The sequence below is a fragment of the Blennius ocellaris genome (assembly GCF_963422515.1).
Source record: "Blennius ocellaris genome assembly, chromosome: 2".
NCBI lineage: Eukaryota > Metazoa > Chordata > Actinopteri > Blenniiformes > Blenniidae > Blennius > Blennius ocellaris.
The window spans coordinates 23,749,390-23,776,369 of NC_137651.1; the positions used below are offsets into that span (position 1 = coordinate 23,749,390).

General features: G+C 43.1%; 1 protein-coding gene across 1 annotated transcript in view; it reads right to left on the reverse strand.

Annotated features, from left to right (window-relative positions):
• The window catches only part of LOC308141652 (neurobeachin-like), a gene marked incomplete at both ends in the record, with an annotated part of 240,698 nt that overhangs the window by 113,407 nt on the left and 100,311 nt on the right, over positions 1-26,980 (reverse strand). The window contains 17 exon segments of the mRNA XM_080511859.1: positions 1,006-1,154; positions 6,060-6,495; positions 8,300-8,468; positions 8,597-8,704; positions 8,901-9,025; positions 9,984-10,164; positions 11,291-11,444; positions 11,637-11,854; positions 13,327-14,286; positions 14,977-15,169; positions 16,494-16,617; positions 16,709-16,790; positions 16,891-16,999; positions 19,148-19,240; positions 19,393-19,490; positions 19,812-19,874; positions 20,680-20,759. Coding sequence (XP_080367985.1) covers positions 1,006-1,154; positions 6,060-6,495; positions 8,300-8,468; positions 8,597-8,704; positions 8,901-9,025; positions 9,984-10,164; positions 11,291-11,444; positions 11,637-11,854; positions 13,327-14,286; positions 14,977-15,169; positions 16,494-16,617; positions 16,709-16,790; positions 16,891-16,999; positions 19,148-19,240; positions 19,393-19,490; positions 19,812-19,874; positions 20,680-20,759 — 3,342 coding nt within the window.

The following is a 26,980-nucleotide window of genomic DNA, read 5'->3' on the forward strand; positions in this document are numbered from 1 at the left end:
ATATTCCTGCTCAGAGGGGAAAAATAGAGCACATTAAAAAGGTGTTAGAGTTTCTAATGGCTCTTGGTGTTAAGTGGGTCGTTTCAGAGGTCCAAACCCCCCCTGCAGGGGCCCCCGGCCTCAGCAGGGTGTTTCAGAGACAGTAGAGGGACGACAGACTGCAAACACGTCCTCTCGTTGTAAAAAAGGTGTTTGACTTCACTCTATAATTCAGAAGAATTAAAAATGGAAGTCGAAATCTGAAAGCTGGAAGTCAGTGGGTTTTACAAAGCAGAGCAAAGAGCAACAGCGCACTTAAAGGAAGGTTAATATCGCCATCTAGTGGTGATAGCAACACCCTGCAGGCGCTTACTGAGGTGAAGTAAAAATCTATTTACTTTTTGAATTTAAGCTCATGGCTACTTTTATTTAATGCCTTGATTTACGTTTTATCTGGAAGCCAAAAAAAGGCATTTTAAAGGTAGAATAAGAAGTATTTATATATGGGGGAAAAAAACAACTCCACACTAATGATAAAAATGGGCTCAGAGTACACAGGAAGAGGAAACTGGGAATCACGTGCATAGATTTTGGACATGCAATAAACTACAAAAAGACCGGGGGGAAAAGACAAAATACTACAAAAGATCTAAGAGTGGCGCAACCTGGGATTATGCCAATAGGTCTACAAAAGCAGAAGTCAAATGCATTAAAAATTGGGACATTAAGAAGACCGAAACAAGGTGAAACTGATGTTAAAACATCACAACACATATACTTGTAAGCATGTAAAACCTAGAAAAAGCTCAAATAAAAGAAAGGTAAAAAATTATAATAAAAAAATCCTTTGAGCGATTCAAATTTCCTGTGAAAAACCTCCAAATGTACAAACATGCATGAAGGATGCTTCATAAATAGAGTTTTTCATAGTTGTACATTCTGTTAAGCTGCTCTGAAGCAGTGAATTTTGATGAGAAAGGACAGAGTCTCTGCAGGGTGCCACTGTCCCGTGTCCCTCTGACGTACCGGTGGTGTTGATCATGCTTTTGGGCGTCGCGGCGGCAGAAGCGAAGATGTTGGGCGTGCTGCCGGCGGCCACCGACGAGCTGCCAGCACCCAATGTGTTCACCGCCGTGCCGCTGGGGGACGTCTTCTTCACGGGCACCATAACGCTCCTGCAGGGAACGAACACAACATTCCCTCTCAGACAGAGACACTTGTACCAAGTTCAAAGTTTCGGATTCTGGAAATGAATGGATGCAGGTTCTCTGTTTCACACATTAAATTACTGCCAGAGGAGGAAAAAAAACAAACAAAAAAACAGAACTCAAACCACAAACAACTATTTAATGTGTTAAACCTCGAGAAGTTTTAACAACGTATTCAGCTACAACTGGGCGAAACGTTAAACTCCCTCCATTTGGGGACAAATTAGGGATTGTCATATGTTATCTTCTCTTGTTGTATCTCATCCCACCTCACCTCACCTCATCTCATCTCATGTTTGTCACATCACCCATTATTAAATAAAACTAGGTGTTCTCAAAGAAATACAACAATTGGAGCGCGGCCGAAGAAAATAAACTGTAAACTGTAAACTGTAGTGTGTACCAGTACTCTAAAAGGAGTTAATCCGATACAACAGTTACTCTTGATGAAAAAAGAAGTTTTACTTCTTCCTGCCCCTTTTCAAAGTTAAACTCGACACGTGTGATATGTAAAGAGGAATTCATAGAAGTGTGAAATAACAATTTCTATTATTTTTGTAATTATCTGTTTTTTGTGTATGTTTTGACTCATCTGGATGGAATTAATAATATTCTTCTTTTTTAAATTTAATTTTATTTCATTTTTTTAAATAAAGAAAAAAGAGAAAAAAAACTAAGAAGAAAAATTATATTCATTATATAGAATAATAATATTCTTTTTTATTAAATTTTTTAAATAAAGAGAAAAGAGAATAAAGAAAAAACAAAGAAGAAAAAAATGTAATAATATTCTCCTTTTTTATTTCATTTCATTTAAAAGAAAAAAAAGAAGGAACATATAATAATAAAAATATATATATATATATATATATATATATATATATATATATATATATATATATATATATATATATATATATATATATATATATATATATTTGTAAGTCAGGAAGCCTGCTATGTTTCTCTGGAAAGTTCAAATGTTTCATTAAAGTTTCAATAAGTTAACATTAGAAATTAAGAGGAAATGAAAAAGTATTTAGAAAAAACAACAAACAAAGAAAAAAGTACAAACAAATAAAGAAAAAGAGTTAAAAAAAAAAAATCTAATACCAAAAAGAAAAGATCAGTAACCAAAAGTAAATTAAAAAAGTACCCACATTTGGGATTCTGAATATATTTTAGTAGTGAGCAGTTTGTGAAAGTGGTGCACTGATGCATGTTCATATAAAATCAGCTTCTGAGTTAAAAAGTGACTCAATGATCCAACAGATGAGCTCCATAAATGTGGTGGCAGAATTTGACTTTTTCTACACTGGTATTTCAGTGCCTGAGTAGGTCCATTTAAAACTTGATTAAATGATTTCATTATTGTCGTTTATTCCCCGGGTGGTTTATCTGGTTCAGTCGTGACCTTGAGGGTGGAAGCAACAGGATAAACATGTACTTTTCCCTCTATTTAAAGATGCAAAATATAAAAATGTAAATATCCAAGAGGCAGCACCTGAAGTATAAGTGAATATCTGCATATTAGGCTCAAGAAGGGAAGAGAAAAAGTGGTTTCTCTTTTATTTGCAAAACCAGAAGAGGCAACGTCTTATCGATAAATCTTCGAAGAGGCGCCACAAACCAGCAGAAGCCATGTGGTCGGCGAAGGGATTTAAAAATGGGGCCTGCAGGAGCTCGCAGGCAGGAAGGAGAAGGAGGCCGTGTCCTTATCGGGGGTCTGTGAAGGTTCTAGATAAAGTCTGGTAGAACTCTGGGTGACACTGGCCAGGCTCCTGCTCCGTCACCCGCTAAGCCTGTTGTCATCTGAAGCAAATCTCCAGAAATCCTCCCTAAAACAAAACAGTACTGCTGTAATGGCGCCTAATACTGCTGCTTTCTATCAAACATGCAATGGGGAAAACTCACCAGGTTTTCCTGCACACGGATGCAGTTTTTAGCAATTTCTTTCCAATTTGAATCCGATTTTTGCTGAATTCATTATATGAATCAGATCTCTACATCCTTTCTATTGAATATATATGTAATACATATTATATGACACAGTGTCGTCCTCTTGCCAAAGACCAAAAAAAAGTGGAAAAAAATAGGATCAAAATGAGCGGGGGTGCAGAGAGAGAAGCTGGAAAGCTCACTGAAATATTAAAATCTCCAGGGATACAGCCGTGCTCTGAAGCACACTGATGACAACTATCATTTATTTAGTAGACCTTCGAACTGTTCTCCGTGAAAAACCTCATCGACAGATTTCGGAACATCAGTGGTTTGTTTTGATCGCAGGAACCGGCCGGGAGTATTTTTAAATCTCGCCTTCCCAAATGTCCTCTCCCTGCGCCCGTGTCCAGCCGCCTCCGTGTCACGGCCGGGACGGTACACTGGATCTACAGGACGCCGATAAAACAGGGAACCTCTCTTGATGAATTATTCATCGGCTGAGTGCTCATGAATCATGTATAGATTATCCAGTGCATATTTTATTAATAGGATTGTCTTAATTGAGTTGCGGAGAATAAAGCAAGAACTAATCTGGGGGTGAATATTAATGTGCAACTGAGTGTGGGGGGGGGGGGGGGCTGGCTGGACGACTGCAATCTAAAGAATGACTAAAGAAATGTTTGCTTTTTTGACCTAAAATACAAAAAAAAAATAATAATCTAATAGTTTTTTGTTTTTTTTTAGATGGATGCTGTGATGGGTTGAGGATGCTATAGACGCATCTCCTCACTGTGTTCCCATTGGTGGAATGAGAATGCGGGTTTAAACTCAGCCTGTATGAAAGTTACAGGGTCCTTCTAGCCTCCTTCTCTCTCTCTCTCTTTTTTTTTTTTTTTTTTTTGATGTTGTCACTCCTGATCTATTTTCGCCCTGACGGACAAATGAAAAGGCCCCGTCCGTGACTTGGCAGCTCATTTCGCTGGCAGGTGGCAAACAATTAGACACAGCAAATAGAGGCTGAAGGGGGGAGTTGGGGGTGGGGGGGGGGGGGTGACATGAAAAGCATGAAACAAAGTTGTAAATGTGGTCAGGAGGCTTTGTGTGAAAGCATTTCAAAAAATAATACACTTTGCCGCGGCGACTCATTTCAGGCTGCCACTTCCCATTACGGCTGTGAGGGTGAGGCCGGCGGCGGCCACTGCTGTTCAATCTGTCATCAACGCCCAGGAGACCTGGAGACCCCCACACACACCCCCCCCCCCCCTCCCACTTACCACCTCCCCCCCTGGCTGTCCTCCGTCCACACACACTCCTCCACCTCTCTCCCTATTCAGCAGCATTAAAGCCCTATTGTTGCTACACATAAGAAAAAAGAAAAGAGAAAAAAAAAACAACCAAAAACCTCACCGCATCTAGTGTCCAGAGCAAAGCTGCACTTTTAACCAAACAAGTAAACAAATAAGATTTTTAGAAACTTTTCTCAGAGGAAACGGGCATCAGGGGGAGCTGAAGCCTGAAATCCCTGCAGGAGCAGGTCTGTAAACATCGAAATCCAGACGGATTACCGTGCGCTTTTTCTTTTCTTTTTTATCTAATCCAGGAATGTAAATAAACTTGGGGCTTCTGAGACCTTTTCAAACACTGGGGATTCTCACTCTGTGCGCAACACAAGACGCTCAGAATGAATAATGTTTTGCAAACTACTTAGAAACCATTAGCGGCGAACTGGACGTGTAGATGAACTGTGAGGATTTACATCAGCAGTTTGGAGTCACTAGAGAGATTACCAACCACATTTAAATGTTCTGGAGCTTTCCTCGCCGCAGATTAAAGCAAAGACGATTAATTCAAAGATAAATTAGAAGGCGTTCTTGTACGTTTAAATATTTGAGAGTAAACAGATACTTCTTGGTTCCGTCTCAGACGACATTCACATCAAACGGGGCGAAAATACAACTTATTTTGTTGATAAGTGATGCATATTGGATTGTTTTCTCAGTTTAAACATCACAAATCTCTTCTGTGGTCCCCAGTTAGATAAAAAAAACCTGAAGGTTTTCAAGCTTTGAATGGTCAAATCACGTTTTTTTTTTCTGATTTATACTTCTTAAAAGAGAAACTGGAGTTAATAAATCTGATTTCTGGATCAGAGGAGCCAGGATCACGTTGAAACAAAACAAACTGCTTAAATAATGAAAACTAAACTAACGTCTACCTTCAACATGCACGATCATGCAAAAGAAGTCCGCATTAATACGTACAGTGTGAACGTAGTTTTAGTCAGACATGGTTTTTATATGACGCAGAGTCAAAGTACAGCACCTCAGTTGTACCTGATCTGACCGGTCCAGGACATTGTTTGTTCTAAACTACATTAGCAATACGTTATTGAATGTATGACTGTAATTGCTGCTTTTGTATGTGGAAATTCCCCAAAAAACTAAAAAGTTTAAGGCATTTTTCACTGAATTTTTAGGAAACAATTCATTGCTTTCATACTATTTTACATATTATTTAAAAAAAACAAAAATAAAAGAAGGCATCATTGACTTGCAGAAGTCACGGACCAGACCCCCTCAGGCCTGAACATCAAGAGGAAGTTGACCCGGTCACAACCTTTAAATTCCCCCAAGGACCTGGGCTGCACTGCAACGCCACAAGCCTAAAAAGGCCCGGCAGCGTCTCTCTGTTCTGAGAACAAACTCCCTCCACCTCTGCTGAACGACGTGGACGACCGCTCAGGACACTCCCTTCCCCAGACTCAAGAGTGGTGAGATCCGGCTCCGCTCCTACGGCTGTGAAGAGACTCCTGCAGGAATCGCGCTTCCCTGCGACTGAACTTTATTATTCACGCAACCCTTTTATTTAATACATCCCGCGACTGTGACGTCACAGCTGCTCTGGGTGACGCTGAAAAGACGACGTCCTCACCTGTCGAAGGAGTGGAACTGCATGGGTGGCACGGCCTGGGCCTGGGCCTTGACCGCAGGGTCCGGGTAGGGGACGGGCTCCAGGCCGGCCTCCAGGCCGTTCACCGGCGCCGCGACCAAGCTTTTCAGAATCTCTTTGACGTTGATGCCCTTGTTGGACTGGCTGATGCTGGAAACGGAGGAGGCCGACTTGAGCCGCTCGGCGCTCCCGGGCGATTCGGCCAAGCTCTCCCGCGACTTCTTCACCTCGGAGGAGAGCGTCGATATCAACTCGCTCGTCTGACCTCCCAGGCCGTGGTCCAGGTCGGACCCGTTCAGCAGGCCGGCCACGTGATCCTCCCCGACACCGGAGTCGTTGTGCGGGAGAGAGAGTTCCACGTGGAGGTCTTCGGACGACGCCAGGTGGTCCTTGCTGCTGTCGAATGCTAAAGACATCTCTGGAAGACGCAAGAAACCACGGTCAGGTTCATCTCAGACAGACAGGATGGTTTTTAACCGTAATTCTGTGCAAACAATTGTGAGACCTTCATATATCATAGATGCATTACGTGCAAATTGAAATGTATTCTTTGTCATTTTAGCTTATAAGTCAGAGAAATACACAACCGCAACACAGTTTGGGTGTTTTTCACAAAAGAACAAATAACAAAAATAGTCAAAAACTTTTCACTTTACATTTTGATTGCAAAGATTCTCATCACCATTTTATGAAATTATTGGAGGATAATCTGCAAATGTGTAAATTCAAAGTCTATGAGTGATCGAACCGCTTGACAAAACATTCGTGTTTCATGATTCATGTTTTGGGTTTTTTTGACGATTACATGTGTTTCAAATGATGTTTCTATTGGTTTTAATGATTGTTTTAGTAATTGAACACATTTTCGACTGTATACAAGTGATTTCACAGGTTGCTGCACAGTGGTGTAGTGGAGAACACGCTCATCTCACTGCAAGGATTTTTCCCAGTTCGAGTCTTTTGTGATGACATGGTGACCTGTACAGGATGAACCATTCCTTCACCCACAGCCAACCGGGGATCAGCTTCCACTGCCTCAAATTCGAAGATAGATAAGCCGTATAAAAGATGAATGCCTGAAACTTTATTTGTTAAGATCAGTGAAAGTAAATAATGTGTCTATAAAACAGCCTTTTGAGACTGTTGTTAAAAGAGTTAATTTTTTTCCAGAACAGCCCTTCATATCTCGTTTTCCTCCAGTGAGATTATCTCTGTTATCTTCCCGTTCACACAGATAAAACATGAATCTCCTTCTTCAGCGTCTTCCCGTCTAAAACCAGAGATAGATACCTTGAATTTGATTTTTTCCCCCGTCATAATCTCGTCGTGGGTCTGTTTAGAACACGGATTCCATTTTAACCCTTCATTTCCGGTGGGACCCAGCTTCCCGTCGACCCAGTCGCTACCTACCTGCCATATTAATATTCGTCACTCGCCCCCTAACGAGGTCAGTAGGGCCGGATCCAGCCAGCAACTCCTCTGGCCCATCAGACAATCGTCTGCCGCGTGCCGTCTGGAAAAATTCCCCCACTTTCTGGAGAAATTTATGAAGGCGGCAGTGTGCCTCTCTTCTCCCAGCAACCTCTATGATCCCATTCTCCTCTGGTGGATTGCTTGCCTAATGGCCACTGACAGATGGGGGCTGAAAATAGCAAGCCTGGTTCCACTGCCCCCCCCCTTCAAAAAAAAAACAACAAACCACAGTAGCCGGCCGGCAGTGTTCATCCTCTCCTTCTTCATCCTCTGTGTCTCAAGCTGCTTAAATGAAACTTACATGCTTCCTCTGGCATCTTCCCTCTTCCTGCTGGGTTTTTTTCTTTTTTCCTTTCTTCCTCGTCTGAATGAAAGGCGATAAAGTGTGCTCGCTTGTGCATTTCATAACGGGAAGTTGGCACTGCGTTGCATTAAACCTGTGTCGGCAGCCGCTGATTTCCTTTCAAGTGCCTTAATGTATGATTCATGACTCGAGGCATACGCCACCTTTTTTTTTTTTTTTTTTTATTCCAGAGACCGCCGATGCATTCTTAAGTTCACAAGCACAGTGTTCGGCAGCGGCATGTTTGCTCCCACAATTTAATTCTGCGCGGTGCAATTAGCAGAGCTCATGAATAAATCATAGGGGGGGGGGGGGTGGAGGCAGGGTTTCCCTCACATCAGGAAAGGAAGGAGCGACACAGTCATCCTCCAGCTATGATAAAGAGAACAGAGGAAGCGGGAGCAACCTGTGCTGGTCGGCGAGTTGATCTCCTGGCGAGCGCCGCGGCCCGACTGGCTGCTCTTCCGAGCGGTTTCACGCTGCGGCTCCAGGATGTCCCGGTATTTGGAGACCATGAGGACGGAGATGAAGTAGACCACCGCCAACGCCAGGAACTGGGCCTGCTTACTATCATCCTGGAAGAATTAATCGCAGAGAATAACTGTCGTTACACACGTATAAGTGTACAGTACTCCAAAAATCCCCCCCCCTTTCATCACCGCTACCTGCGGCAAGGTGTTCGTGACAGACGCAACAGACTCACCACGTCACGAAACACCACAGCGCGGAGTCGATTGATGTCCACGTCCTGCAGGAGGCGGTCGGGGTCCTTGATGGGAGACAGGTTACAAGGGACAGTCTCTATGGCTGTCTAAAGCAGAGAGATAACACAATGACATGCTGCGCTGCTCAGTTGAGCCTCAGTTCACTTTTCTTTTCTTTTTTTTCTCAAATTCTTGGTGTTTGAAAAAGAATGGAAATGTTAATGTATAGCAGATATTTCTAACCAGAATAAAAATAAAAAATTTTATTAAAAAAAAAAAAAAAAAAGTGATATTACATCCTACCTTATTGGAGGTTAGAGCATTTAGCAGGATTTCTTGAGTCTTGTTGTTGTTGAGAATGGAAGAATTTCCCCGGTCAGTGTGTCTGTGCCTGCACTCCAGGCAGTTCCTGACAGCCACACAACACACTGCGTGCACACACGCACACACGCACACACACACACACACACACACACACACACACACACACACACACACACACACACACACACACACACACACACACACACACACACACACACACACACACACACACACACACACACACACACACACACACACACACACACACACACACACCAGCTCTCATTTCAGAGTTAAACGGAAATTAAATGTTGATAACATGCATGACCTCTTTAAAACTAATCGGTTATCTCTGATGACTATTTGTTCCGGGCTGACAGCACAGAGCGCGACAGTAAAATCAGCAGCCAGACTGATTTCACACTCCAGCCCGTGATGAGGAATTGTACGTTTGCAGGCAGGACAGTGTGAAGTCTCAGTGCTGTTCCTCATCCCCCCCCAGGAGCACGACTCAGAGTCAACAATCAGGCAATCACACACAAACATCACACACACACACTCTCACGCACACACGAACACAGACCGACCAAGTCTCACGCCACGATTCAACCAAAATATTACATTTCGCCACATGAAGTCCACAATTCAACCATTATGCATAGAAGTGTGATTTGCTTTGAAGAGGAAATCATTCCAATGAAATGACGCATTAAAAACAAGACATAAAGGGCAGAAACGCCCTAATGACGGACTTCAAATGGACCTGACTGCACTGCAGACAATTCTCTCTGCTCTTTTTGTGCATTCAAATCGAAAGACTAAAGCCATTTTCCCCACTGCTCAGCCTCCGATTCACTGTTCAATTAGCGAAGGGTTCTTAAATTAATTAGCTTTGCTGATCAAACAGGGGATTTTCAGGGATTAGAGGATACACAACAGCGTGCGAAGTAAAGTACTGACGTCGCTTGCTCAAATTTGTGCGCAAACATCACAGAAATGTACTGTAATTCTTCTCAGCCGTCTGTCTCGCCCCCCCAACCAGAGACACAAAGGTGGTCTCACCGAGTCGCAGGCACTGACGCATCAGTCCGCCGGAGGACATGTTCTTCTCGGCCTCGATCTCGCTGAAGTTGAGCGAACTGGAGAAGACCAAGACGTCGACCATGACCATGAGCCGCGACAGGAAAGTGATGGCGGTCTCCGAGGACATGCCCTGTGTGGCCTCAATGTTCTCTAGCTCCATCTCGCACAATCACAAAGAGGAGAAAAAAACAGTATTTATAGAAGAACAGTGCAAAAGAATGTTTCTGTCTCTACGTGTGTTTATTAATGAACAGGGATGTGTGATAAAATGTGAAAATAAAATGCTATAAACACACGAGATGTGGTCACATGCTGCTAAATTCAGGTTCCAAATCCACAATGGCAGATTAAAGTGAAAATGGTTCAATAATATCAATAGAATCATCAGTTCCTATAGAAATAGATCAGAAAGTATTAAAGTGATGCTTCCAACGAAGGCAAAAATCTGCCATTTTTAAGGGTTTGGCATGGAAACGGATTGGAGATTGTTTCCAAACACTGACAGATTTTCAGAAGACGGATGTACAGAAGAAACCCCTCTGCACACATTTTCAGACGTATTTAGGAATACAGTGTGAAATGAAGGGATTGGAAATAGAATGACTACTCACCTTTGCATTCTAGACAAGCACAGAAAGACAAAACAAACATAATTTAAAATCAATCTTCAGAAAGAAGAAAGAGTCAGGAACTCAAACAATTCAAGAAATGCATAGAATGTGCAACATATGAAAAATAGATGTGAATATAAATAACATGAGATGTTCGATATTTGATTAGAGCAAACGTGAAAAATCTGTTTGTTTTTTTCCTTTTTCTTTTTTGTGTATTGTAAATACTAAACATAAAATGCTTAAAATATCTGTAAAGATTTTGAATTTTGAACATTAACAAACTGATGTAAAGGTATTGAAAGGCAACTAAGGGGCAGATATAAGAGTGAGCTTTTCTTCTGCTTCTTTCCATTTAAAATGTGTTGAATCAGAAGTTTTGTTGACTGTTTATTAAATTTTTTTTAATGAAATAAAGAAATTAATGAAAAACAAAACATATATGAACAATTCAGGGCTGCAGATTGGATCAGATAATTGCAATAGACTAATAAAAACAAACAAACAAATTACACACAGGGAAGTAGAAATCTGATAATATTGTCAAAATTAATAGGAGCAGAGTGAAGCCTTATTTCCCACAGGTTTATTATGAGTTGTCTTCAACGTGAGCAGTTATAATCTCAACCACTAGATGGCACTATTCCCCTTCAGAGCATCGAGGAGGGCACTCACAGATGGAGAGGTGGCCGCTGAGAGAAGGGGCAGAATCCCCCCACAGGCAATAATGATGTTGTCCACCATCTGAGAGATGAGATGGATGGTGTTGTGGACAAAAATGATGTTCTCATTACTATTAACAAAGTCCATGACAGACTTGCTGGAGTGGCTGCGGGTGAAAGAGGAGGAGGAGGAGGAGGAGGAGAAAATAAAAAGAGGTTATTATGGGGTGCGAGCGTTTGTCACATAAACCACCGGACAAATGCAGTGAGCACAAACCATTTTAAAGGGCCACATTGAATGCATTTATTAAAATATGTGTATAAGTGTGAGCGTGAGTGCCCGCCGTCGCTCCACACACCTCCTCCAGACGTGCACGTCACTCTCCAGGGCAAACAGCAGGTCAGTGAGAAGCCTCTGGTGCATGGCCGACCATTTGAACTCCGGGATGCGAAACATGGTGGTGCGTGGCCCGGGGCTGAACTGCCGCCGCTGCTCCTCTGTCATGGGGGTCCCTCTGAAGCCCAGGTCCACGCGGATGTCCTTCTCCATCTGGGTGACCAAGCGGGCATGCAGACTCTGATGGGGAAACCCACTTATCGTTATAAGAAATTAATATGAGCTCACGCAAGCAATCCATGTCCAACGTAAGATTCTGACTACGCTCTAATCCTATTTTCGGTGATTAATAGCGCGCTCATAATCGGATATAACGCCGCAGTCAACCCATTCTCCAGGAATGATGAATTGCCAGTTAAAAGTGAGTTCTCAGATAACCTCTCCCTCTGCCACCCTGCAGGTACAGAAGAAAAGACACGCTCAGTGGAGGCTCTAAACACGAGACGAATGACTCAGAAAAGGAGCTTAAAAAAAAAAGGCCCCGGCAATGAATCCAATATGAGCAATTATGCAACAGCAGCGGAAAGGTTTAAAAATAAACCGCGGCTCCCACCGGTCCTGCAGGAGTGACCCGGCGCCGGCAGAAAGAGCAGCGACCTCATCTCTACCAGGGCAGGGAGCACCGAGAGAGTCCCAGGCGGAGACTGCAGGATAATGCCCCGCTGGAGGCTCCGCCCAGTTTCAGCCCGGCCTCAGAGGGACGAGGTGCAGCAGGGCTTCCTGTCCCCGTTACAAACGGGCCTCTGCAGGTCCGCTCACCCGGGAGGTGTCACACACCTGAACACGAGCCACATTAAGCTCCTCACCTCACCTTCGCCACTGCCTTATTCATCATATTCCACCTCCCTTCAGCTAAAAGCTCTCTGATATTACGGCTGATGAGTTTTCCGTCTGGGCTATTTCCAGACTAAACAAACAAAATAGATACATAAAGTAAACACTTTAATGTCTGTAAGAATAAACACCTTTTATATCATTTCAGTTCAGAGTATGCATGATCAACGTGTCAATATTTTCACAAGACCAAAACTACGAAAAATTTACATAAAACCAATTATAATGAAAACTTCTGGTGCGAAATACATTGAAATGTCCTCCACAAAAAAAAAAAAAAACCTCCTATTGCTATTGCATTATGGGAGTTTTTACAAACTGACTATCTAAATAGGATAAAATTCTACTTGGACGTTGTAGAAAACATAAAAAACAACTGTCACCATCGCATCCTGTAACGAATGGTAGCTCTTGTTAACATATGAAGGTTCGTTTAAAAGAAAAAAAAACTGTGTAACTGACATTTGATCACTTTCTGTTCAAAAGGTTAAAACACAAAGTTATAATCACCCTTTTTAAAAAGAAAAAAAAAGTATTTGTGTGCAAACCACCAATGCAGATTGAATGAAATATAAAACCAAATAAACTATATATCATGACATTTGATTTATAAATCGATATCTTCTTAATCTCTAGGATTCAGGAAGCAGGTTGATTCTAAAATCTGACTATTGAATAAAATATGCATTTCTAGATTGAATACTTCCAGATAAGTGTGTGTACACTGGAATGTAGATTATTTATTTTGTGTATAGGTGTTTATTTCTTCATATCGATTATTTACGAGGGTTTAATGCACGATGAGCAGTTTGACTCGCCTGTGTGGTGGCTGTCGTCTGAATCTTCTTTAGCTCCTTGTCTTTTCCATCTTCGGAGGCGTTGCTCGTTGAATCGGCGGCTCCGCCGGTCCGACCGGCCGAGTGTTCTCCTCCACATTCTCCTTCAGGGGCTTCTGGGCTCTTTGAGGCCGCCGCAGAGCCGATGCCCTCCAGAGCAGTCTGCAGTTCAAACTCGTCCTTCTCCAGGATGCAGGGTAAGGAGCCGCCTGTCATGTGACCCAGCAGGCCGAGGTGCTCGCCGGGCGGCTCGGGGCCGGGCAGGACCAGGGGCTCGGCCGGACTCAGCTCGGGCAACAGCTTGTCTTCTTTATTTGCCGCCGCCGCCGCCGCCTTGCCAAACAGGAAGCTGTTGCCGCGAGGGACGCCGTTCTTGACGTCGTCGTCGTCGTCCAGCGTGATGAGAGGCGCCGCGCTTCGGTCCGCCGCGTTTCGGTCCGCCGCGTTTCCCCTTGGCAGCAGCACGCCGCCGCCTCCGCCTCCGCCGAGCTGCTCCACCGCGGCGCAGTAGACGTTGTCCAGCAGAGAGCCCACCTCCACCAGCGCACCGTCCTCAGACGCCCCCAGCGTCTCCGACGACGAGTCCAAGTCGTCCAGCTTGACCTCCGTGGCCTCCACCTTCTCAGCCTTGATGTCCACCAGGAGGTCGTGAACCTCCACCCTGACGCCCTCCGCCGCAGCCTCCGGCCCCTCGGGGCCTCTTCCCTCGGCCAGCAGGTCGCGGGAGTCGCTGGCCTCGTAGTCCGTCTCGCTCTCGGGCGTCTGGGAGTGATCGTCCACGTCTCGGATCTCCATCGCGCCCGTGATGCCCGAGGCCTGAGAGGACAGACCCGAGATGGTGCTGACCAGACCCTTCTTCCCCTTCTTGATGTTCTCCTCCTCCTGACGCTGGTACTCCTCATACATCTTGGCCAAGTACTCTTTATGTGCTTCGTATGTCACCTGTTGACGACAGAAGACTGAGAAGACAGGATATTGTTTTCTAACTCTAAGAGAGACTAACAGATTGTTTTCATGGTCCGTGTGTCTCCGGTCATCTCGTATCCTTGTTGAGATTCTGACCTCGTCTCTGGTTTCAGGCTCCTTGTCTCCCCTGCCTGTGTCTGATTATCATCCCCGCCCTGATGTGTTTTCACCTGTGTGAGTGTGATTGTCTTCGTCTGGTGGCCGTGGATTATGTTGCATGTCTTCTATGTCTTCTGGTTGCTAGTGCGTCTGTGTTTCTTTGTGGATAACTCTCCACTGGCTCTGTGCTTTATGTTTCTTTTGGACTTTTCCAGCGAATGTTCGTTTTCTTTCCCCCTGTGATCTCTTGGAATTTCCTTTTTTTTTTTTTTTATTTTGAAAATGTGTATTTTTGCTTTTGGGGAAATAAAGATGAGCTTCAGTGTCTGGCATTTTCTCCTGAGCCAAACCTGACGGTATACTGCAGAACGCAAACTGAGCTTATTAGTAATACTGGTTGTATCTCATAAACTTATTGAAGGTCATCTTGGAAAAAGTAAGAGAAACACTCACAAAAAATTCTACAGCCATAAAAAAAACAAAAAAACAAGTATCACTGCCGTGGGATTTTTTATCCAGTAGATTCCACGATGATAGAGGTCGGTGTTTTATCTTTGCTGCACGCACCTTGGAGTGGGCTATGGAGAGGGTGTCCACCCACACGCGCCAGCCGCCCCACTCGTGTTTGATGGCGTGGTACAGCAGAATACGAAAGATGTTGTACACCATCTCGCTGATTTTCTGCTCCTCAGTGTTTTTGGGGTTGATGTATCCCAGAGAGAACATCCAGTCCTGCCACACGGAGCACTGCAGCAGACACCTGTGAAACACACCGCCAGTTATTTAAGCTCAAAATGCCAAAATATCCATTCATTCATTTGTTTTTTATTGTTTTTATGTTACCATCAAAATGAAATGAACGATTGTATTAAACTAGGAGCCGTGATTCTCTAATTCTCTCTGACTTCCTTTTCTCTGAAGCATTCAGCTCTAATTTTGTCCTTTCCTTCAATTATGTTATTTTGTATATTCTTGTCTTGGTTCTCTCCATTTTCTTTTTGACTCATTCTTCTTTTCTCTTCAGCCTGACACGGCGACATTTTTTTCCATTTATTTTTTCAAGCTTAACTTTGTGTGTATCGCGAGATAGTATTTCTTTTAATATCTTTTTAAGTAAGTTGTACTTTTAATGTAAATCCTTAAAGTTAGTAGTTTTGTGACATGAATAAACGCTGACTCGTCTATTTACTGACTAACCTATTACTTTAAATATAGGTTTATGTCATTTCTTTTTTTTTTTTTACTTATTTTTATTAGAAATCTTCAATACAGGTCAAATACAACAAAAAAGAAAAACTCCAGTATTATCTATCAGATAGAACAGAGGTACATTGTACATTACTCCTTGTATCCATAAAATAGACCGCCAGCATTACAATGAACAAAACAGTTTATATATAGACATATACACATGTATCTTCCTTTTTCCTTTATTTTATTTTATTTTTTTATGAAGTAATCTAAGCAAATTAACTATCCGAAATGTATCTTTGAAATAAAGACCATTTACCATTTGCTGTTATTCGCTCCATATTGTACACTTCTTTTAGTTTGTTCTTCCAATGAGTAATAGTGGGTGTGAGGTTGAGGTTTGAGCCGAGGGACCGTAGTCATTTTCTTAGCAACTAAAAGTAATATTTTAAGTATATATTTGGTGCCATGTATTCTTATATTGTTCGGGAAACTTCCCAATATTATGAAATTTGGGATTTCAATGCTGAGACCATTTTTAATTTCACCTTGTATGACTTTCCAATAGTTAATTAGTTTTGGACAATCCCAAAATATATAGGTAGGGTCTGTTTTTTATCATTTCTATTAAAACTGAATGGGCTTTTTTCCTTTCATACATTGACTTGTTTGTTAATGTAGCAGAAGTACATGAAAAAACCAAGAAAGAGAATTCCCACGAAACATGACGAAGCAGTTGTTAGCTAGAATTCCAGTCAAATCATGTTGCACCTTCATATAAGCACTTTCTCAAGACCTGTATTTTATCACCTTAAGTGACTTGGCTTCAGCGCGAGGCCGCTGTGCCGTCTTTTCCCCTCATGTGCTTATCAGCGAAAAAGAGTGCTGCTCACCGTCTGTTCTCTCGGCTGTTGGTGAACAGCTTGATCATGTCAGAAAGGAAGAGCCGTCGCACCTCCATCAGCTCGGCGCTGGCGCTGGAGCTCTTCAGGAGAGTCGCCACCACCTTGAGAATCACTGAGTGGGGGGGGGATACAAACACTGATCGTCAGCTTCACTTTGGCAACGGGAAGGAGCGGGACGAACCGGGGGCGGCGGCGGGGCTCACTCGGGTTCTGAATCTTGACGGTGGCGTCGGGTTCCGGGTGGGGCTTGTGAACCACCTGTGTGCACGCCTGCTCCGTCAGGATCTGCGGTAGGTAGAGACGCACACACACACGCACACAGGCACACACACTCCATGTGTACAAAGAACCAACGTGAGCATCTGCCAGGGAGACGCTTTGTTACCTCGTAAAGAGTGTTGTAGGTCGTCACAGTCACGGTGTTTGTGTGCATCATGAGCTTCTCTCCCAGGAGAGTGAAGAGGCTGTGTGTGTGCATGATCTCCACCTTCCTCCTGAGGACACACGCACACACGCACACACACACACACACACACACACACACACACACACACACACACACACACACACACACACACACACACACACACACACACACACACACACACACACACACACACACACACACACACACACACACACACACAATGGTAAAGTGGCTTGTTTAAAGCTCCCGAAGCCACTGAAAGGATCACTACTACTTCCCTCTCCTCACCCACGGGCAGGGGGGGGGGGGGGGGGGGGGGGGGTGCTCAGGAGGCTGTCAGGAGCTGCCTTGCTGTCAAGAAATTGGGGGGGGATTTTGTCGGGAGGCGTGGAGGATAACGAAGTCACCCTGTCAACCAGGAGCAGCTCCGAGATACAACACGGGCAACACTGCAGGTGAATAGGTTCAGCGGTGATAAAGTACATCTGAAAACAGCGCGGGGGGGGGGGGGGCTGCTGTCACAGCGCCGCACTGCCTCTGCCTCGACACTACTGTGGGACTCTCCTGTAATAAGTTGACAATTTTGTTGTTTTTTTTTTCTCACCCTGTACTTTGTAGAATCCTGCAAATTGGACACTTAGGAGAAGAGTGGCTTTTCTCTGAACTGTATAAATATGGAAATTTGGCAGAAAACGGGCAGGCTGATGATGCGTAGCAAGCTGAGCCGCACCAGTCTGTTCACCAGCGATACATATAAAAGGGAGGGAATGTCACTCTCTTTTTCCTTCAATACACTCGAAACTAAGAGCTACTATCAAGTTAAAATGAAGGGACAATGCTCATGAATATGGGGACTGCATACTCAGTATTTATGCTCAGTAATTACACAGTACAGCAGGAAACACATTCAGTTCGAAAACAAGAAACCAGCAGGACTGTTTATCTTTAATTTTTATGATTACAGGGTGAGTGAAAGCTGTTGTAGGCAATAACAACTTTTATGGGGTGGGAAAAAAATTCCAATTTGATCATAAATAATAAAAGTAATGATGAAAAAAAAAAACTGTCATGAAGCACTGATTAACATTTAAACCCACTGAGATCCGGAGCAACACTCTTCTTTTTTTTTTTATTTTGCTATTTGAACGACCCGTGAAAATGTTAAAAAGCTGCAAAGCGAGACACAAACCATCATGAAAGATGAACGCGAGCATTGCTTCTGGTCTTGAGGGGTTAATTCTTTATGAGTTAAACTTATGATGAACCAGAACTGTTTCCACATCTGCCGTAGCTGTTTTCAAAATGAGGAACAAAAACCTCCGGGGGGGTGGGGGGGGTGTTTCTACTTGTGCTTAATGTGGTTGGGCTTTTGGGCTTAAGCATCATCTCTCCACTGTAAACACATGATATGATGACATTCTCATGTGTGGTTTAAATATTTATTTCACTCGATGGGGATATAGTTTATTATTCTACTTCTACCGTTTTCCAATGTAAATGAATGGTTTCACGGGCAAAATGAGAAGAATTGTGCTCAATTACAATGAATTAATCACGTGAAAGGTTGATATGATGCACAAACTGACTGTTATTTCAAATTTGCAGTTTGTGTTGTACGACAATGCACTGCAGGGGTCAGCTTTATTTCTTTATATTCTGGAAGTTCATGAAGTTACAAGTCGCCACTGAGCGCGACCCTTGACCCCACATCAGCTCCCTCATGCGGCTGGGTTAATGTGTTCATCACGGACAAGGAATTACCCCGTTAACCATTTTAGTCATTTAATTGCTTTCAATCTCACAATTTGCTTTTTGGCGACATGTTATGATTCAATACATCATTTTTTAAAATATCTTTTATGTACGATAAGAGCAACAACAGATATCTGATGAAAATGTTTGTTTGGGCTTCCATTTGTGAAAACAACAATTAATCACTAAACACAGGATAAAGATCTGCAGGTTGATCGGTTCAGGACGTAAAACTATATGTTATTATTATATAAAAATATAAGACTTTAACGCCTTCTCTGTAAACTGCACATTTTGCAGTGTCATCATGTGGACCACATCAGACCTTTAGTGTCTTTATGAAACGAACTGGCTTCAAACCGGCACATTAAAGGTGACAGCATTAAATATGCACAAGTCTTATTAAAATCAAACAATTCAGGTGACGTGAAGCCAAAAATTTGTGTAATTGCAGTTTACTGACTTGTGGCCCAAATGCTTGAGGAAGTAGCCGAGGACTTTCAGGGACTGAACCCGGATGTTCTCACTCTTCGAAGACATGAGTTTGTAGATCACACTGGAAGACACACAAAAATGAAACAGTGCCTGATCTAGAATAGAATGAAGTCATTTCTATTAGCATTAAATTAAAGCAGCAGAAAGCACAAGTGGTCCAACACTGTGCTTCCACAGATTAAGAGGGTTGGGGGGGGGGGGTCAGGGGCTTACCGTATCCCATTTCTCTGGTCAAATGCCGGGATCATGGAAGCTGGATGCTCAGACATCAAAGCGACCACCAGCTGCAGCACATCGTGGAGATTTTCATCCTGAGGACGAGAAAGATGATTAAAAACAATGAACGGTGTGGGGGAAAAAAAAGAGAGAGAGAGCAGGTTGTATAGAAAGAATACAATTTCCATTCTTTGAGACCGGGGCCGTTTGTGTGTCGGGCAATTATATTACCTGCAGAATATGCCCTTGCCACCCTGGCACACTTCACAGCAAGACAAAAAGGCAACGACTGCTAAAAAGTGCAGTGGCAGTTTAAAAGAAAGGTCTTAATTTATGCAGTTTAATAAAAAAAGCTGATTTGTGACCTTGGAGCTCCGGGGGGGATGGGGGGGGGGTTGTGACACGGAGACATGTACCTCGTGCATCGTTAGCAAATAGTTCAGGATGCTCTGCAGCTCGTCCTCCTTCACGCCGCGGTCCTGAAAGAGCGCAAACATGGGGAAAAGCAATCTTAAAGTCAATCGTCCCTCCATCTTTGATACTGCATTATTTAATTCAGGGTCGCCGACAATGGAAGAGGCAGGTTATGCCATCCATCACACATTCACACACAAGAGAAATTCATTACACCCCCCCCCCAACAAAAAAACTCTGGCGCCGCCACTGCTTGTGTTTGACTAAAATCTCTGGCGTGGCGATAACACATCGACTCCAACCCTGTTTCTGCAGCCCAGAGTGAAAACGTCCCCCCCGATTTCTGCCACGTCTTGTAAAAGTCCAACATGGCGGGCTAATTATCTGCAGAGATACGGCCTGCTGGGATGTGGGCAGCAACACGCCGCCCCCTGAACCACACAGCCAGAAACATTAGCTTATGTTCAACGTGAACTGGTCTGCATTGTTTTCACTACTGATTAGGGCCGTATTTATCTTTGCAATATTTAAAGGTTAATCTACTGTGGGATTAAAGTCACTACCGGCACCTATCCGGGAAACCACTAATAATCCGAACGGACTCTTAAATTGCAATAAACAAAAAAACAGCAGATTGAGTTATTTTTTTAACGCCAACCTTTACTTACACAATGAAATAATTATCAAAACTGTCATTTATTGATGGTCTGATGAATAAATGATGAATTCATTTAAACTTCTCCGGCACAGCTGGCTTCCTGAATTTATTAGGAGCGACGCGACGGAACATTTTAAAGGACAATCTGCACGTATTTCCTGTGCGCAGTTGTGTGAGGGGCGCCGTGAGGCGTGAAGGCAGGTGGGACAAACCTTTAGGATGAGCTGCTTGAGGAAGAGAAGCATGAACGCCCGCAGAGAAATGATTTCTTTCTGGGTTGGCCTCGGACCATCTGCAGTGGGGGAGAGACAGAAGAGGGAGAGAGATGAAGAGGAAATAAATAAAATGAGAAAGTACAAGAGGCAGATAGAATATCTCCCTGTTTTCTCACGTCTGTTTCCCTCTTTCATCTCAATTTTTTTTATTTTATTTTTTTTATGTTTTACTGGCAATTTTATGCTTGGCTTATTTTCACAAGTTCCTTTTTGATGTTTCGCGATTGATAATGAAATGAATTTCTCTCGCCGTGGTTCCGCTTTCTCCTGTGAGCAAACCAAATGGCGACACCTTCAAATGCAGCTGCCTACTTTTTTTTTCTCGCTGCAACATCAGCTTTGTTGATTCACCTTGAATGAGTGTGAGAGAAGAACTTACAGCAAGTTGTTATAAACGGTCACTGGCAAGACATGCAGGCAGCCTCATCCTTCGGTAAACTGAGAATAAGAACCATAATGCGTCTTGACAACAACTCATACAGTTGGTAAACTGGTTTATTTCCTTTTATGAAACAAAACATATTAGACATTTTATAAAATCACTGATTCAACAGTACTATGTTGATGAGCCTGACAAAGCCGCCTCACCTTGATGCGCAGGCTTACATGCACCAAGAATATCATGTGATTCCTTCTGAGGGTCAGTCCCATAATACAAGCGGTTTGTAATGATGCTGTCCCGCCAGTGTTGTGTTTCTTGATCAGGAAAAGACGAGCTCGGTGTTTCTTTGCGGCGTCATCGTCTCCCGCATCAATCGATTGAAAACAGTGCGTGAATCGTCACAACTGGATGTTCCAGACGGGGGATGATCCGATACGATCCACTGGATCGTATCGAATCAGTATCAGTATCGGCCGATCTGATCCACTGCATCGGGATCGGTATCGGCCGATCCTCAAGGCTGCAGTATCGGTATTGGATGTGAAAAAGTGGTATCGACCCCATTCCAGACAAGCACAAAGTTCCACCAGAGGGAAATGATCCATCAGGCTGTTTACATGCAGTCTGATTGGATGTTACTACACCTTTAGTGTTTCAATGGCAGGATTTTAACTGGACTGGCATCCAATCTGATTACTTATGATCCATCGAGCCACAGTTTCTAATTCAAGAACATCAAAAGGATACGAGAAGTCTTTTTTTTCCCTCCCTCCTAAAATCTCAGTTGTACATTTCTATCTCGACAGGATCTCAGAGAATCAGTGCTTATCATAGGAGTCTTTTTTTGTGTGCAGTTGAGGTGACAAAGAGTCAGACAAAAGGAGCTAAAGACAGAAAAGTACAAGATGATAGATAATGGCAACGACAATAGTCTGAGGCAAACTGTGATTTGGCTTTTTGCAGGAGTTCTGTGGATGTCGAGAGGGTTCAGCATTGCATCGTGAAAGTTGCAAGTTTGGTCCCAGATTGAGGAGATCGTTTCTCCCAGCAGCTGCAGGATGTCATCTCAAACTCTTTCTTAGCCGTTGCTCATCCCACAAATGCAGGGATGTGCCGAGATCAACATGGGGGGGCCGCAAGTCCATCTTCTCTACCGGATGGCGGCAGATTATCTGACGATGTAGAAAAATTGCAGAAACTAACTTAAGGCAATTGAATGACTGTAAATCAAATTATATCAAAATGCATGCATTGGCATAATTATATACATTTAAGGAATAACTACAATTGATAGAGATTTTCCAGATTATATGACAGTTTTTATCCATGAGCCATCAGATTATAAAATAACTGTTGATTTTCTGTGTTTTAATCTACATCACCTGCAATCTTCTCCATACCTTATAATTTATCTTATGTGTTCAGTTGTCTAACTTTTTATACTTCAGATTAAATATTCATATTGAATGTAGAAATTGGTCACTTTTTTTTTTTTAATGTCGATGCAAAAATGGAGCAGCACCTGTAATTGTACGAGACACTTCATGACCAATAAAGCTGTTCTATTCTATAACGAGGGGGTGAAACTGTCTCGTGTGCTGCAAGGAATTCTATTTCTTAATCCCAGATTCACCTTCCATGTTGCATGTAAAGCTCGGTGTGTATCCAAAGCAGCTTTGGCCACAACACTGCGGCAGAGGAAGCCGTCCCAAGGTCACATTAAAACTCTCCGGAGTGCCACATTACGGTCACCCTGATCCTCTGAAGCCAAAAGCTCACGTTGTAATCCACCGCTGTCGTGAAGCTCATTCGACCGACGTGGCGAGCGGCGCGCCGTCAGCAGGTGTGTATACACGCTGCAAATAAAGAAGAACCCCTCGATGTGACAGGACATCGATTAGCTGTCATATCAAAAGAGCTCCGCTCCGGCTGGCACAAGAATTCATTTCGACTAAATCAGACCTTAGCTGAGCTCCTGTTTTTAACCGAAAGATTTTTTTTCTTTTTTTTATGTGCACTGAACAAACAGCCTAATGAGCTGCAGCAACAGGCAGATCAATACAAGAGAGAGTGTTCCGTCTAGCGCATCAGAAATGACAGGGGTACGGCATACATTATTGTTTATAACCATACAACCTGGTTCCTTTAGTATCGCTGCACCACAAAGGCCCCATTCTTTTTGAAAAAAAAAAAAGGTGGCCTGGGTAAATCTTTCACATTCATCCTGGGGGGGGGGGGGCTTGGCATTAGCCGAGACACTGAATGATGGTAACTGGGTCAAGAACAAAAGGAGAAGCATTTCAGGGAAATCTGGTCACATTTCCACATGTTTTCCTTCCCCGGCCCTCCTCCTCCTCTCCCTCCTCCGTTTGCAGACCGGAGAAACTCCAACCTTCACTCTGGCTGGACAAACGGGGACGGAGCCGCGGTGGCAGCAGACCATCCTGCCCCAGCGGCCGGTCAATGCAATCAATGCTGCGGCTCCCGGGGGTGGCAGAGGGACGGCGAGCATCCCGACACTGATTAATAGAGGGAGAGAGAGGGAAAACCCCCGGGCAGGGACACAACCCGACACGGAAAAGGATGATAAGAACATTATTACTGCAGCCACTGGATCTAAGTTATTCACAACCAATTATGCTCAGCAGCTCTTGTTTCTCATTCACACTTTGCTTCACTTTCCGCATCCCAAGGGCACGAGGAGGAAGGATTTATTGAAAAGCGATTTATGTCTGAGGGATTAATGCGGGGAATCTCATTTCATTTTAGGGGCGATGATAATGAAGCCATGACACCACCACCACAACAACAACAACAACAACAACAACAACAACAACAACAACAACAACAACAACATGCGTGTCATTAACGTGTAAAGGAGATGGGATTAAAAGACAAAAGTAGACAAAGCTAATTTTTAATTAAATCAATCAATCATCGGCAAATGTAAAAAAACAAAACATTTTTAATTGCAGTGACGGCTCCACTGGTGGATAATTCCTTTCATTATGTAAAGAATGAAGTATCTCAGCTTCGGCACACTTGATTATGGCTCTTCGTCAGGCTCTCTGCATAGATGGCATGTTCCCCCTGGGCCAGCAGAGCCAACCCTTAATTTATGTTTTACAGTGTAAGAATACTGCGAAGGTCGGCACAGTTGTAGTACGGTGGCCGTGAAACGCAAATCACAAGCACAACAAATCACTGAACGCAACAACAAATGAAAAAAAACACAACAGCTGAAAAAAACAAAACAACAAATCACAAAACACAGCGATATCTCTTGCTGCCGACAGGTACCTACTGTACCTCTTCGGTTAAAGTTAATGCAGTTGCGTTTTTCAATTTGTTGTTGTGTTTAGTGATTTGTTGTGGGTTTTTTTTATTTGTTGTTTTTAGTGATTTGTTGTTGTTTTTCAATTTGTTGTTGTGTTTTTCAATTTGTTTTTGTGGTTTGCACTTGAGGGCCAGCGTACAGTTGACTTTACTTATGTCATCCTGCAGTCCTAAGAACTATTATCCTGCAAAAGTAAATTTTTGAGACAGACGATGCTGATAGAGCGACATCAGACGAGGCAAGGCCGGGCAGAATGTGTTTCTCTCAGAACCATTCAGACACAAAGGCAAGCCACAGTGCTTTACAAATAAATGAAAGAAATACATTCAATCATAGGGATCAAGAGAGGCATACAGACGAGAATAAACAAGTTAAAAAAGGCGATAAATTAAGTGAAATATATTCTTTAAAGGAAGGCCTGAACAGATAACAGTGTTTTAATACCTGTTGTAACAGGAGTGCGTTTCAGCAGGGAGTTTGATCCACAGCAGATGAGTGTTTCGGAGTTAAAAGTTGTTTCTACTCACTCTGGGAAACACTCAGTAAACCTCTTCCCGGGGACCTCGGGGGTTCTGGGTGTAAATCTGAGGTGTATTCAGGCCAAACAGCATTGAAAGCTTTATAGAGCAGAAGTCAGATTTTGAAGCGGATCATTTGACACACAAGCAGCCAGTGCAGAGATTTAAACTGTGCGACGTTCTCCACCCTCTTTGTGTTGGTGACGACCCCGGACGTTTCTCCGAATCTTGTTGTTGATTTCAAAATCACACACATTTCTTGAATTGTTGTATTGAGTGACATGGAGTTAAGACAAGTTAAGTTTTGTTCACACAACTGACGCTCTGTTCACATGGTACAACTTCAATCATCATTACCAGACAAAAATAAATGTAATATATCAACTGATGCGTTGCGTAAACAGCCTCTTATTAAGAGCATGATGCTTTTTTAGTAAGAGATTGATCAGAATTAATTTGGAAGATATTCTCAGTGTAGAAACCAGATGTTGACTTAAAAAAAAAAAACAGGTGTAATAAGGTTAATTAAAGTGCACTATGCCAACTATAACTATGAAGGCAGTCAATTTCAGTGACTCGTGTTGTTGCTATAGTTTTCCATACGTGTCCCCAGTAACAACCAATAATATAATAACTGCCACTGATGTCATTATTTTGTACATTTTAAATGTAATAACCTTAATAACATAATAACTTATTATTAGTATAATAGGATAGGTGAGCCATTGCTGTAAGGTTATTACATTAAAGGAGTAGCATTAAAAAATAATGTGCAGGTTTTCTGCTATGACAAATAGTTAAAGTGGATGAAATAACTGTCACAGTCATTCATTGAGGGAACACACTGTGCAGCACCATCTCTCATTTGGGATTGGAAAAAAAGATGTTTTGCTATTTTATTACATTATTGGCTTTGTAAAACTGAAAATGGCCAGTGGTTATTATATTACTGGGGGGGAAAAGGCACTGCTGCTTCAAACTGAAATATCTAAAAGCACAGGAAAGAACATCATGATGCTAAAATTGTGGGACAAGAATTATCATGAGGAAGTTTTTAGTCATCACCTGGTTAGTTCAACTCTGGAAATGTTGGTTTCCATGGGTCTGAAGCTGCGTTTGTTAATTGCAAGGCGTAAGAAAAAAACAAGAAAAAAAACAAAAAACAAACTCATCCAGCAAAGAATTATTCATATCGGGAGACAGAAGGAGGTCAAATCACAGCATTGTGAGATTTGTCTCCTCCAAGCTGCAACAGATGCTGTGCCTGTGCGTGTGTGTGTGTGCGTGTGTGTGTGTGTGTGTTAATCACACTCAAACCAAGCTACCCTCTGCCTCAGATACTAAAATGCGAGGCCGTGTCGCCCACAAGTCAACATCTTCAAGGTTTCAGGTGACATCATTGAGAAGAGGCGTCCTGATTGGACGTGACGTGACGGAGGCAGTAAAGTGTTCCAGGACCTCCTCAGAGTGGTTTCTATTTTTTTTTTTAAACATTATTAGGCGAGAGAACAATAAGAGCAGGTGCCAAAGTTTCCCTTTACCTCCGACACGCTTTGTCAGACATGCGTACATCGACCTGTTAACAGTAATGTGCTTCTTACACGAGATTAATTCATCGGCGCGACGGCACGTAGAGAAACCAATAGTACCGAGAGCCTTGATGAGGCTCGGGTCCTGTGAAGCCGCCCTCCACGTCTGTCACTGGTGATGAGACAGAAGTGGCCTGAGACGACCGGCCAGGCGACTGCGCCGTCCATCCCATTAGTCTTTATTTAGCGAGTAGCGAAGCCGAGTCCAAACGGAGACAAAAGGAGCGATATATAGATTGAGACGGATTACGTGTTGGCGTGCGCCCGAGGGGGAGCTGAGGAAGGAGCACCTGTCTTGCGAACGCCGCCGCCACCGATCCTGCCTATAAACCAATGATGCATTGATTTAATTTGATAGCGCTCTCTATTAAGACCCGAGGAAGAGAAGGAGAAAGTCGCCGAGGGAGGAGAG